The sequence below is a fragment of the Arvicola amphibius genome, chromosome 12, assembly GCF_903992535.2.
Source record: "Arvicola amphibius chromosome 12, mArvAmp1.2, whole genome shotgun sequence".
In the NCBI taxonomy this organism is placed as follows: domain Eukaryota; kingdom Metazoa; phylum Chordata; class Mammalia; order Rodentia; family Cricetidae; genus Arvicola; species Arvicola amphibius.
The window spans coordinates 19427942-19442152 of NC_052058.2; the positions used below are offsets into that span (position 1 = coordinate 19427942).

At 39.0% G+C, this 14211-nt stretch overlaps 1 protein-coding gene across 4 annotated transcripts in view; it reads left to right on the plus strand.

The window, feature by feature from the left end:
- Rgs7 (regulator of G protein signaling 7) overlaps positions 1–14211 on the plus strand; it is a 270718-nt gene that overhangs the window by 183977 nt on the left and 72530 nt on the right. For all 4 annotated transcript variants that reach the window (XM_038349251.1, XM_038349249.1, XM_038349250.1 and 1 more), the window contains 2 exons: positions 2471–2577; positions 6123–6174. In XM_038349251.1, the coding sequence (XP_038205179.1) occupies positions 2471–2577; positions 6123–6174 (159 nt within the window). The remainder of the gene's footprint in view (positions 1–2470; positions 2578–6122; positions 6175–14211) is intronic.

Consider the following 14211-nt stretch of genomic DNA (forward strand, 5'->3'; position numbering starts at 1 on the left):
ATGTGTTATTCATCCTTTTAACATTTGAAGTGCTGTAATCTGTAGAACACTCTTCTTTTAAAGACGTTGCCAATCTTCTCCTCAGGGTCTGAGGTAAGGGAGGAAGGAATGCCTGGGTTTGGCTCAGCTGCTGCAGCTTCTCACGTGGTTTGGGAATGGCTTGATCAGCGCACACATCACTTTGCTATCCAAATGAGAAAAGAAACTAAGATGCTTTGGTTGGTGCATTGTTGAGCTTGAGCTGTGTGAATGAGGCAAAAGTCACTCCCACATGAAGATTAATTAGTGATTATTTTGCTGAGAAGCATGACGGGAGATTGATCTTGACAATTTACTCATTGAACTCTCGTAATATTCCACTTGGACATTGCCAGTGTGGTCTTTCTGGGTCTTATTCAGTTGAGGTGATGCTGGGGCTTTAGGAGCAGTTGGATCATGGGAGTATATAGTCCCACAATTATCATTAAATAAACAAATAAACCTTGAAACTATGTCTTCTAACACTAAGATTTCTTGCTACCATTTATGCCTGTAATATCAGTTCTAGCTTTTCTCATTGCACAACAGCCCACATCAAATCTTTCTGAGGTCCTTTGAGAAGACAATCCAAGCATTAATATTAACTTAGAAAAACTGAACAGACCTCTCATCATCACAACACAAAACACTTTGGCCCTTTCCCATGTACTGGTGTTTAACTTTAACCTATTTGGGATAGATTGTATATTTGAATTATTATTTATCTATCAAGCAATATTGGTTAAATAGCTTCATTTTTCCATAGTTCTAAGTCAAATACAAAATTTACCCCTGATTTTTCACCTATTATTTAATAACTTCATTTTGGAAATTGTGTCTATAATCTCAGACTCTCTTACCATTTAACCAAAACCTGTAAGTCATTGTCTATGCCCTTTGGAAGGTCAGACAACTTAAAGATTACAGGAAATAGTTTGGCTTTATCTTGACTTAGGAAGTGCATACTACCATGGAGGAAACAAGCTTCCACTCTTATAAAAAGGGATTCCCATCAATAGAACTCTACCAATTTGTAGGTATGATAAAGAATTATCAAAGCCAAATTCTCTCAAACCAAACATGTCTAGAGAATAATTTAAGGGAGGGATAAAATGAAACCATATATTGTTAAATCCAATAAAAATGGAGTCTTGTTCCTGAAGGGAAGGCGGGTGTTCACTGTTTCTCTTTCTCAACAGGAAGACTTACTAAGGCCTGTCGGTGGTAGTACTACATAAAGAAGAACTTAGAAATGCCAGGGTATGGCCAACAGTGGGCTGGGCTTCTGAGTAGATGCAGAGAATCAGGCAGGCACTCACTGGCCTCTGACTTTTCTGACCGCAGGCTCCCTGTGTTAACTTTCACTACATTTTTCTCAGATTCACGAAGACTTCAGCTCCTAACTGCCTTTCAGGTTTCTTTGTTTCGGTTGCTTGTTGTCTTTTGCTTATTGAGTCACATAATGTCCCAGGCTTAGCGTTGGGAAGCAATTTATTCTCTTTCTATATGTCTGTTTTCCTTCCATCTATCTGTCCTCTGCAATCATCCCCATGTGCTGTAACTTCATCTCCGTGGCTGGTATGTGTGCTGAAACTCTTTCCCAGAACACAGACTGGAAAACTAAAGTGAACAGAAGCGAATGTCAGAAGAGGAGAAGTGAGGCCCCTGAAATTTCAAGGCTCAAGGCTTGTTGCCAAAGGCATACAAGGACCCCAACCTTGACCAAAGCTGTAGGCTATTAGCAACTCTTTTGGCCCAGCTTTCCTCAAGGTTCTCTTCCATTTGAAAGAGATGGCCAACCCCAAAGTAATGGAGGGCTTGTGGAAAGGACTGCCACCATTTAGAGGAGCCAGCCTCTCTCAATCTGTCTTGTCAGAGGCAAATCTGCAGAAGTGGAGCACCAGGGAAATACCCGGAAAAGATGTAAATCTCATTCAGTGTGCAAGCAATGAAGCCTAATGGCCCCGTATATCCTGTAGCTACTATGCTCAGGCATTTGCCTAGCTCCATTGCCTACATCTGTTTGTGATTTTCACATGAATCTTACAAGGTGTGTTTGTTATCTTTAACAACAGATGTGGGAAGTGCCATAGGTTTAAGTAATAAGATATGTGTCTCTAAATTTTTGTTCTTCCTGTGTCCACATGAACTTTAGAATTTTAACTAGAATGTGTAGATACTCTGACACTTTGTGACAAAGTTTTGGCTTTGAACAGAGAGTTCAAAGTTACACACACACACACACACACACACACACACACACATACACACTCACTCACCATTGTCCAGAAAGATTGTTCTATGCAACTGGGAAAATGTTAAAAATTTGGTGCAAGAATGTGTTGAAAGAGGATCAGACAAATGTTACTCTTGTAATCATCAATAACAAATTCCAACAAATATACAGGGCTTTCATGTGCTGTTTTCATTTTGCTCTGCTTTCTTGGAACAGTGGAGGCTCTCCATTTGGGAACACTAATGGCTGCCCACGGCTACTTCTTTCCCATCTCAGATCACGTCCTCACACTCAAGGATGATGGCACCTTCTACCGCTTTCAAGTAAGTGGAAACATATTCTTTCACAACAAACCAGAAAGCCTGACCTTCGTTCCTGTGTGTTTTCAGACCTTTTGGAAACTATTATGTGGTTGTCTTAGACTACTTAGAAAGTAATTAGTGCTCATGGGTAAGCATCAGAAACAATCATAAGACACCGGTGGGGAAAACGTGGAAGCTGAACTGTATAATGACTGAAATTATGTTTTAACATAAGAAAAACTTTAGGAAAATTCATGAGGTGACTTAGTGGAATCGAAGAAAACAGGGAAGACTTCAGCTGTAAATTGCATTTAGCAAGCAGGAAGTTAAGAGATATAACTCAACTTACACTTCCACCTGTGCCCCAGAGCCAACTTCAGTCCAAGTAAACTCTCTTAGTACATGAGAAATAGTGCCGATTGGCAAGTCAATCGTTTATATGTATCTAACTCTTCTTGTTTTTGAAGGAAAGACTTTACTGTTGCAGGATTACATCTTTATACAGTTCCAATTTTTAGAAACATTTTTCAGACTGAAGTTACAAGTAAAATTTAAGACTAACAAACTCATAAATTCTGAAAGAGCAATGGTTCTATGCTTACAAAAAAATTATTTATCTTTATAATAATAAATAATGTAATAAAATCTCCAGTGTGCAAAACAAAACAACAACAGCAACTAAGAACAAAACAACAAAGAAAACCTTACTCAGAAAGGAAATACTGACTATGGCCACTCTCGTGAAAATTATCTCATGTAAAATATTTTCATGAAATGAATGAGTTCACACATGGCCCTCGGTTAGAGAAAGTGGTTTAATTGGCCACAATTTACCTTGTTCTCTGTTCTTGACCTTTCCAGAAAGAAATTAGTGGGCGAAGTTTGAATGTCTTATCACATTTCTAAGTCCTGAGTGAAGGTTACAAAGCACCACTGCACATCTAGAGGAGGAAAAAGAATTTTCGAGAGCTTTAGAACAAAGGGAGGAAGTGGGAACAAGTGGCTCATTCATTAGATAACTATAAGACCTGGGGGAGGTAATCAAGATCAGTGTGCTGTTAGATACATTTCATGCAAATCTATTAAATTATATAATTATCGATTATTAAATGTTGTATATTTTAATAATCCATCTACCTTTGCAGTGGCATCTAAAAGTGGCAGATTAGCAAATCTGTTTATCACTGAATCCTTTAACAGTGAAGGGAACCAAGAATAAAGTCAGAGAGACTGGCTTCCTACTCGCAAAGCCTAGCAAAGTGCTGCTTCCTTTGTTCTGTTGGAGCAGCTCTCATAGTAGAAAACACATGAGGGTTCATCGTGATTTGGGTTTTTGATTTTTTTTTTTTATTTTCTTGCTGGATCCAAGCAGCAGAAACTTCCTGAATTGACCTGAAATTCACCTTCTTGGAAGGAGTTTTGCAACAGGGTTAAATTCTCAGTGCCTCTGTTGAACCATGTAGATTCCAAACATCATTAAGAACCTAAAGAAGGTAGAATATGCATTTGAAGTAAACAGAACCTCATGTAATTTAATTTAATTGATGTGACACAATAGATGTGTCTAATACTCTTAGGACATTTTAGACATGTGATTTTTTTTTTTTTTTTTTTAGATTTACTGTAAACTTTAAATTGTCTGGTCCCTCTCTCTTTGCTAACTGGGACTGAGACCTCTCCTGATTTTCTCAGGCCGCTCTCACATGCCTCTCACGGAGTTAATACAGGGACTGAGCAGCTAAAGTCTGCTGAATAATGGCGAGGGCAATTGGAGGGGGCTCTGTAGAAGCAAAGGTGGCTGGCACTAAAACATCAACACTCCGGAACTAAAATGTCCTGAGGTCTAGAAAAATCACAGAACTCTGTAATAAATAACAAACTGTAAGGGTTTGTTATTCTCTTACAGTGTCTATTATTATAAGTCAAACATTGCTTCCTGAGAAAAATCTTCCATTATTAATGAAAAATGTTGGTTTTATGGCATTTCTCTATAATATCCCAATATAAAATTCAATTTTTATAGGCATAAGATTGTTACTGAGAATATGGTAAAAGAATAAAGAGAAAATTTAAAAGGCGAGCTGAGAATAAAAGGTGTCTAACTGACCATATACCTAGAATAGATATCGTCTAAAACTAGTTAATCAATATGCTTATACAAGGATAATCACACACACACACACACACACACACACACACACACACCCCACACACACCAAAAATGAAGCAGCACCAAGCAATCAGTGCTCCCTCTGAGAGGCTTCTCAAATAGGAGCTCTGCATGAAATAGTCTCCAGCTACTTCATTCCCTCACGGCTTTACTAGAATCCTGGTCCAATTTAATTTCTAAGAAATCAAATCTTCAAACTTCTGTCTCCCACAGAGTTAAGTGTGATTGGAGAGGCTAAGCATGTTCCGTACACGTCTTCCCACCCCTCTTGCCCTAGCGATTCAGTCTTTTTTTCTTCCAAATTCCTACTGTGATTTTGTTCATATGGGCACATTACTATTATCTTCCTTTAGTAGACTGAGGTAATTTCAAAGAAGTAGAGGCTAAGCAGAAATCCTCTGGTGGTCAGAGCACTCAGAAAGGGGCCATCTCCTAATGACTCCATCGTTTCTCCAGAGCATCCTTTTCTACGTCTTTGAATGTCACTCTTTAGAAAGTAAAATTCAGACAGTCGCAAAATGCCCAAAATATGTTCATTGCACATAAGCGATCAGTAAAATTAGTCCATCCATATAATCAACCCATTATGTACCTCTACAGCCACTGTGCCTCTGAGTTCACGTGGCATCCCAATTTCAATGGCTAGAAAAATCCTGAAAAAAATGTTGCCACATTAATTATCTTAAGGGTTTTATTCCAGATCAAATTTCCTTTGATATTTTAGTTAGTGTATTTCTAGAATCTTACAGAATCAGAATTCTGGATATTGTTAATCACATTAAAGATAATATTAGTTAAAAATGATCTCTGGTTTGTACCATTTAAAAGTTTACAGCAATAAATGAATGCTTTTATAAGTAAAAGTCAAAGGTTACTGTCATCATGTTGAATAATGTTGAAAGTTGCATTACATAATTAACAGATCACAGCAAATGATTCACAAATTTCAGGAATGATTCTAAACTTTGAGAACCTATGAAAATCAATAAAGAAATATGATGTGCAGAAAAAGTCGCTGTATTTAGGCATGCTTCATTTCAAATCTTGCTAAACATAATATTCTGCTTTCAGCCCTCTCTGTGGCTGAAACTGAACCTTTTGCTTGGATAATGCAGTCCTATCCTTTAACCTTATGTCCGTTGGTGCAAGATGATGGAAAATGAGCACCGGTTTAAATCCCTGCTATTGTTTGGCAAAGCTGAAGACTGAGAAATGGGTCAGTGCATGCAGATGAGAACCTTATAAAAATCTCTCTGCTAGCTTTCTCTGGGTTTAAAAATGTTTGTTTTCAGGAACATAGTCTAGATAAGCACAGAAGATAAACACAGACTGTATACCAGAAAGCCTACTAAATATTTGTGTGTATAACCAAGACTCCTCTTTTTTCCTTCAACAGACACCCTATTTTTGGCCATCAAATTGTTGGGAGCCAGAAAATACGGACTATGGTCAGTGCAATGGTCTTTGTTTTGTCCTTAACCATTTATGTGTCAGTTTACCAAGTAAATGAATTCTGGTGCTTTTTTTTAATGAAAGAGGAAACCGCCATTCTAGGTATGGACCAGTAATGATAACACCCAATTTATGTATGACTTCAATTGGCAAGTCACCAGACTTGATGGCAGCTCTTCCACAGTAGAATGTGCTCCGTTAAAGAAAAGCTCCTAATTATATTGCAGTGCCGAAACAAGCCTCAAATGGTTAGGGTTGGTCTTTCATAGCATCCCATGCAGCTAGGAAGAGTGATAAATGCATCCAGAGAGCCAGAGTCGTAGTTCTACTTCAGCTCAGCTATGAAGTTTGAAACAAACATGCAAACACAAAGCCCTCTGGCTCCTCACACCTCTATTTTGCTGACTATTAGGGAGGCATCCTATGATTCTAGATCAGAAGGTTATGTTAAATATGGAAAGGCCACTGGCAAGTCAAAGAAAATATATCAATGTACAATAGCAAATTTAACCCTAATAAATCAAATTCAGTGACCTTAAGATAACCTGAGCTCAGTCATGAAGGTTGCAAAGAAGCTCTATAAGGAAAAACTTTTGCCCCTAGAAAATGTTCATCTTCAGGCATTTTTGCATAGGTGATGCTTTTATGAAACAAGATTGGACAGACTTGAAGCACCACGGCTACAGATGTTCATTGAAAATTGTAGTGTGGCTCTGTGGGCAGGCCTGCTTTTCATCCCGCCCGGATCCCACTCGGCTAGCTTTAGACGCGAAATAACAACACACAAACTGTATTCTTTTTTTTTTTTTTTTTTTTTTTTTTTGGTTTTTTCGAGACAGGGTTTCACTGTAGTTTTAGAGCCTGTCCTGGAACTAGCTCTTGTAGACCAGGCTGGCCTCGAACTCACAGAGATCCGCCTGCCTCTGCCTCCCAAGTGCTGGGATTAAAGGCGTGCGCCACCACCGCCCGGCTCACAAACTGTATTCTTTTAAACACTGCCTGACCCATTAGTTTCAGCCTCTTACTCACATCTTGACTAACCCATATCTAACAATCTGTGTAACACCACGAGTAGTGTCTTACCAGGAAAGATTCAGTATGTCTGACCTGGTGGCTGGCTCCATTGTATCTCTCACCCTGAGGAGAGGCAGGGCAGTCTGCCCCAGAGAGCAGAGGCATGGCAATTTATTAACTTCCCTTCCCAGCATTCTGTTCTGTCTACTCCGCCCACCTAAGGGCTGGCCAATCAAATGAACCAGGCAGTTTTTTTATTAGCCAATGTAATCAAACAGAAGACTCTCCCACATCAGAAAATTGCTCACGTGCCTTGTTGTAGAAGATGTTGGCTGCCCGTTGGGTGTCTGACTTGCCTGCAGCATTGAGTAGCTCATTGCCTAGAAACAAAAGTAGTGTCCTACACAAAGAGTTCTTATAAATGGCCATGAAAATGCCATTGGTATGTGCAAAATGATATGGGAGTTTAAAATAATTAAAGATTGCCCTTATTTGGTGGTGCTGGGTGCTATGCCAGAATAATTTCATAAAAGAGCTCATAACATCTGAGACAGATTTTAAAGTCAGAAGTAGGAATTTGTGTGGTTTCTTAGTTCCTGTGATATGGCTGTGAAGACACACCATGACCAAGGCAACTTATGCAGGAAGGTATTTCTTTGGGGGCTTACAGAGAATTAGTTTATGGTCGTCATGGTGAGGAACATGGCACTGGAGTTATATTCTAATCCACAGGCGATAGGAAGTGAGAGAGGAGGACTGGGCCTGGTATGGGCTTCTACAACTTCATAGCCTATCCCTGGTGGCACACCTTGCCCAATAAGGCCACACTTCCTAATCTTTCCCAAAGAGTTCTGCTAACTGGGGAACAAGCATTCAAACATGATCCTATGGGGACCATTCTCTTCAAACCAGCACACGTGATGTTGAGATATGAAATTGTTTAAGGAAGTATCTTAGTTAGTGTTTCTATTGCTGCGATGATCAAAAGCAACTTGAGGAGCACAGGGTTTATTTCACGTATACGTCCAGATCTCGGTTTACCACTGACGAACATCATAGCAGGAACTCACACAATGCTGGAGGGCGTAGAGGCAGGAGGCCATAGAGGAGTGCTGCTTACGGGTTTGCTCTCTAGGACTTGTGAAGTCTGCTTTCTTTTGTATATCACCCAATACCACCATCCCAGGGGTTGCAGCACCCATTATGGACTGAGCCCTGCTATGTCATTCACTAATGAAGAAGACGCTCCATAAGCTTGTCTATATCCCAGGCATTTTCTCAGTTGAGATTCCCTCCTCTCAAATGGCTCTAACCTAGGACAAGTTGGCATAAACTATCCATCATATCAAGAGAGAATAATATAATATTCCAAAGCAGGAAGAAGCGTAACAATCGTTTGACTTTCTTTGGGGGCTTCCCCTGGAGAAACATCTCCAGAAGGAAATTTAGGAAAATCCATAACAAATGGCTGGAATTAACTTTCTTAGTGGTCACTATAGAAACATTTTAGTACGTTATGCCAGAGTGCACAGGTGGTGCAGATTGTTTTCAAACATACAAACAGGCAAAAGAACTTTATATAGTGTTGTCAAACTAACAGAGAGACTAGATCATTCTGTTACCTGAGTGGAAATGCCCACTTCTTCATCTGTTGAAATGCTTACAGAAAGTGGAGAAACCACTACTGACATGGTGGTCAGAAATTCACTTTCTGTGGAGTGTGGGATATAGCTAGGAGCCTACTCAAAGGCTATACACTATTCTAGTAAAGGAGACACATTCCGGTGGAAGACCTGGCTCCAACAATTGTTATGACAAAATGCCAGATGTGTGCCTTTGAAGGAAGTGTGACACAATTCTGAGTCTCAGGTTGCTACTTCAAAAATGAGTCTAGAGATCTTGACTTGGTGAAATGATTGGAATAATTCATAGTGATATACCTAAGGAAGCTGGCATTATTCCTGTTCCAAACTCACTAAACATAAACTACTGATTTTTGTTTCTCATTATTGTTGCCTATCAATTATGCCTTTGTTCCCCATTATAAAGAGAATTGTTTTTTTTTATTCATCTATTTATTTTACATCGTGGCTGCTGCCACTTCCCATCCTCCTCTACCAGTCCCACTTCCCCATTTCCCTCCCTTACCCCTCAGTCCCCTCCTCTTCCATCTCCATTCAGGGAAGGGCAGGTCTCCTATGAGTAGCAAAAAAACTTGATATATTAAGTTGCAGTAAGACTAGGCACCTCCTTATGTATTAAGGCTAGGCATAGTGACCAGTATGAGAAGTAGGATCCCCACATCCAGTAAAAGAGTCAGAGATAGCCATTGTTTCTGCTGTTAGGAGTCCCACTGAAGACCAAGCCAAACAATGGTAACATGTGCAGAGTCCTAGGTCAGTCTTCTGCAGTCTCCTTGGCTGTCTGTTCATTTTCTTCAAGTCTCTATGAACCAAGGCTAGTGGATTGTGCTAGCCTTTCCATGGTGTCCTTGACCCCTCTGGCTCCTACACTCCTTTCTCCTCCTCCTTCCTTGACTTCCCAAACTCCACCTAATGTTTGGCTCTTGGTCTTTGCATCTGCCTCCATCGGCTGCTGGATGACACCTTAAAGAGAATTCTTATTCTTGGTGGCCCTCCTCTCCCATCTCTGTCTTCTTCACTGGAAGGTTAGAGGGATCACAATTGCAGTACATGTCTGATGACTTGGTAGTAGGCTTGTTCCCCTGGAATGCCTGAGGAAAAGCCATGATCTCTGCTATGAATCACTCACTGAACGGGCTTCATAGCAGGCATCCGTCATGTCTAATGTCCTTCAGCTTTGTGCTGACTTTTACTGGCACCCACATCAGAGGAGATCATCTCCTAAACTGTTTCCCAAAGCCTCAGCCAGCCTATTTGTAAACTAAGTGGAATCATATTGTTAAATTATCCCATTTGTTTTTCCTGATGAATCATATTCTGGTTTATTTTGTAGCTTGCTTAATTACTAAACATCCACATAAGGATGGCTTGAAGCAGAACTTCTTGGACTGCCAGCCCCCAAATCATGACATGGAGACTTAATATTAGTTATGAATGCTTGGTTTTATCTTATGCTTGTCCCATTAGTTCTTATAACTTAGTTGACCCTGTTTCTCTTCATCTACATTTTGCCTTGGGGCCTTTTATCTTTCTTTCATTCTGTATGTCCTACTTTTCCTGTTTCCTCTTTGTCTGGCTGACTGGCTACTGCCTGGTTGTCTGGCCCCAGGCATCTCTTTCTCTTTCTTTCCACTTCTCCCCTGAGCCCTAGATTCTTCCTCCTACCTATTCTCTTGGCTCTCCAGCCCCACCTATCCCTTTATTGCCTACCCATTGATTGTTCAGCTATTTATTAGATCAATCAGATGCAAAGCAACACACTTTTACATTGTTAAACAAATGTAACAAATCCTTATGTAGTTAAAGCAATATTCCACAACAATGGCTTATATTCTTAAGTGCAAATAAATTGCACTACCAATTTGAATTTTTCCAGTCTTTCAGTTTCTACTGTTATTTATTTAAAATATACTCTTAAAACCCCCTCTTTAAAAGGGTATGGATGATATGACATGTTTGGGCTTTAAGGTCTAAAGTAGAGTGACTACTTAGGCTGTATTTTCCAAGACAACTTTGTGGCATAGACACACAAGAAGTGGTTGTGTTATTTTATTATAACTTTATTGTTTGAGATATATTCTCTCTAAATATCCTAAACTGACCTCAGACTACAATTTGCCTGCTGTAGCCCCGCATGCTGAGATTCAAAACAGCTCTGCTATGTGAAACTGAACAGAAAGTTTTTAAAAGTTTCCCTAATTTTCTTGCCATCTTGACCTTCTTTCCCATCACCAAACTTGAGCTTATCCTATGATGTGTGAACACAAACTTCTGTAGATCAGCCCATGTGTAAAAGGCATGTTTTCATAGCTATCTTGGCACTATATTGTTTTTTACAGCTAAAATAAGCCAATGTGGACCACATCTACAAGAACTCCATTCTTAGAAAATCAAGGTGGGATAAAATTTGCATACTGTGTGTGGAAATAAAAAAGGCAATCCCAATCCAAACCCATTCCAGTGTGGATAATGTGTTTCTATTGGTACATCTGCATCATTCAGAGCGAGACCAGAATGGGCTGGAGGCTAACACATGAGGAAGCACAAGACAACTTTGGTGAGAAGCAGATAGAGCTATCGCTGCCAAACAGAAGCAGATACCAAAGACGGTAGCTCTGATTGTATGCATTGCACATAAAGAGTCTAGGGTATGAATTTCAATGGTCAAATATCCAATGTCCAGAGAGGATTTTTGCTTATTTGTTTTTATTTTATTTAGGCAAGATCTTGATATTCCAACTTCAGATTCCCTAAAGAGTCTGTTGTGTTTAGGTTAGCCTTAAATTGGAAATCCATCTGCCACTGCCTCCTGATTTTTAGGATTTTACACATATGCTACCATGTCCAGCTAAATAGGATTTTGAGCCTATGAAATACAACTTCCCCATAAGGACGGGAGTCCTAGTAGACCCACTTCATTTAGCCCATCCATAGTCTAGCATCGTCTTTAAGTTTTTGATATATTATTCATTGCGAACCTTTTAACAAAATTTGTTCTTGTTTTAAATACTGTATTCAAATATTGTTGATCTTGATTACTGAGAACTTTGTTTCTTTGAAGCTGATGATGTATTTGATTCTTGGGCCATCTTTGAATGACATACATGATCTTGTGGATGAGTATGGCATCTAATCAACTAATGTCTGAACTGAAAAATCCAGGACTATATAGCTAAAAGGAAAACAATGAAGGTTTGGTGTGGAAAGGCCGTGATGAAGAGAGAAGGGAACTTTCTGGTTTGCTTCTGAAGTCAACATGTGACACTTGTAGAAAGAAACACTGAATTATCCCATAAGGTCCTTCTAGCAACAGAAACTGTTCCAAAGCTTACATTGCCATTACCTGAGAGGACAATGACTTGTATATCAGTAATATTCAGCAAAGTTCGGCCATTTCTCTAGGATACTGTGTAGGTTTTTAGGTCTGCACAGACAGATTATGCTTGGTAGCATTCAGCAACTATGAGGACTAAGTTCTACTTGCCAAAACCATGCCAAAGACATGAGAGAGAGAGAGAGAGAGAGAGAGAGAGAGAGAGAGAGAGAGAGAGAGAGAGAGAGAGAGAGAGAGAGCCAAAGCATTTCTCTTAGAGAGTAGTAAGGGGCCATCCCAATCACAGCATTCTTCTTGGCACAGCGAGGCAACAATGCTGACTTAATTACTGCTTTGCATTAAGCAATAAGTCTCCCTTAAGGAGCGGGTGTAAAACTGATCAGCAACCATTGGCAGAAAGCGTACCATGTCCAAACATTTGTGTTTGAGAGAGGAATGACTGGAAAGTTATAGACTAGTATAAAAGAACTTCAAATCAGCAGATGAACAAAATTGAATTGATATAAGCCTTCATAACTGTGGAACAAATCTTGAAGAGCTGATAACAATGTGTGATATACACTAATATATTAATAATTCTATTACCTATAGTATTGAGATGCTGAGAGTGGAAGATGTTGGGGAAAGAGAAAGAATTCTGTTTTTTAAAATTGGAAATTACTTCTTCTTGATTCATCATATTGGAGTGCTTACAAATAGTTCTATCCAATTACCATAAATTACAGTTTATTCAATGTGACATTAACTGATATTTATTATATAATAATTCTCATTTTAAAAGTGCCTTGACAAGGCATCCACCATCCTGCTCTACCCTTCTCACTAGAATCTCTCAATCCATGGCCATTTGCTTTTAATATCCATCAATGTTATGTGTGTTTAGAAAACCAGGTGTTAGTAGTTTCCATAAATAGATTCTAGTGAGCAGATTTTTAAAAATTAATAGACTTCATTCACTACTGATCCAATGGATTTCAAAAGGAAAATAGTGGGGTGTTATCCTTTTAACTATAAAGATATAGATGGATTAAAAGTAAGGTAATGGATAAATATATGTCATATTAAAGTTATTGAAATAAATCTTCAATAGATACCTTATTCACTGTTACATTGCTGTGAAGAGACACCATCACCAAAGCACTCTTATAAAAGAGAAATTTAACTGGTGATTTCTTACTGTTTCAGAGGTTTATTACATCATTGTCATGGTGGGTAGCATGGCAGCACTCATGGTGCTGGGGCAGAAGCCGATAGCTACATCCTGATGTGCAGGACAAGAGAGGGAGAAAGAGAGAACTGGGCATAGCATGAGATTTTGAAATGTCAAAGCCCACCCCCACTAACATACTTCCCCCAACAAGGCCATATCTCCTAATCCTTCTAAAATAATGTCACTCCCTGAAGGATAATCATTCAAATATGTAAGCCTATAGGAACCATTTTTAATCAAATCCCCACAATAGACAAGTTATTTTCAGACCAAGTGGAAGAAAAGATAAAGCACAAAGGATTTTTAGGGCAGCAAAACTGTCTTTATGAGATTAAAATGGGAAGCCAATGTGATTGTACATTTGTGAAAATTTATAGAATGTTTAACTCAAAGAATAAACCATCGTGCCAACTATAGATTTAAAAATTTTTAATTAGCCGGGCGGCTGTGGCACACATCTTTAATCCCAGCACTCAGGAGGCAGAGGCAGGTGGATCTCAGTGAGTTCAAGATCAGTCTGGTCTACAAGAGCTAGTTCCAGGACAGGCTCCAAAGATACAGATAGACTCTGTCTCAAAAACAAAACTTAACAAAATTATTAATTAATGTTTGGACAGTGGCTCTAAATTAACTAATTTACGATACTAACATAATATATTAATTACATGGGCAAATGGAATTACATAATATGAAACTGCAATTGTTATTCATCTTTTTCATAAACTTACAGAGCTCTAAAACTTGTTCCTTGTAATTAGAATCTGTCTAAGTATTCTAAGTATAGGTTTTGGAATGTGGACTCATTTATTTGTCCTCTTTGATGCTCTCTCTA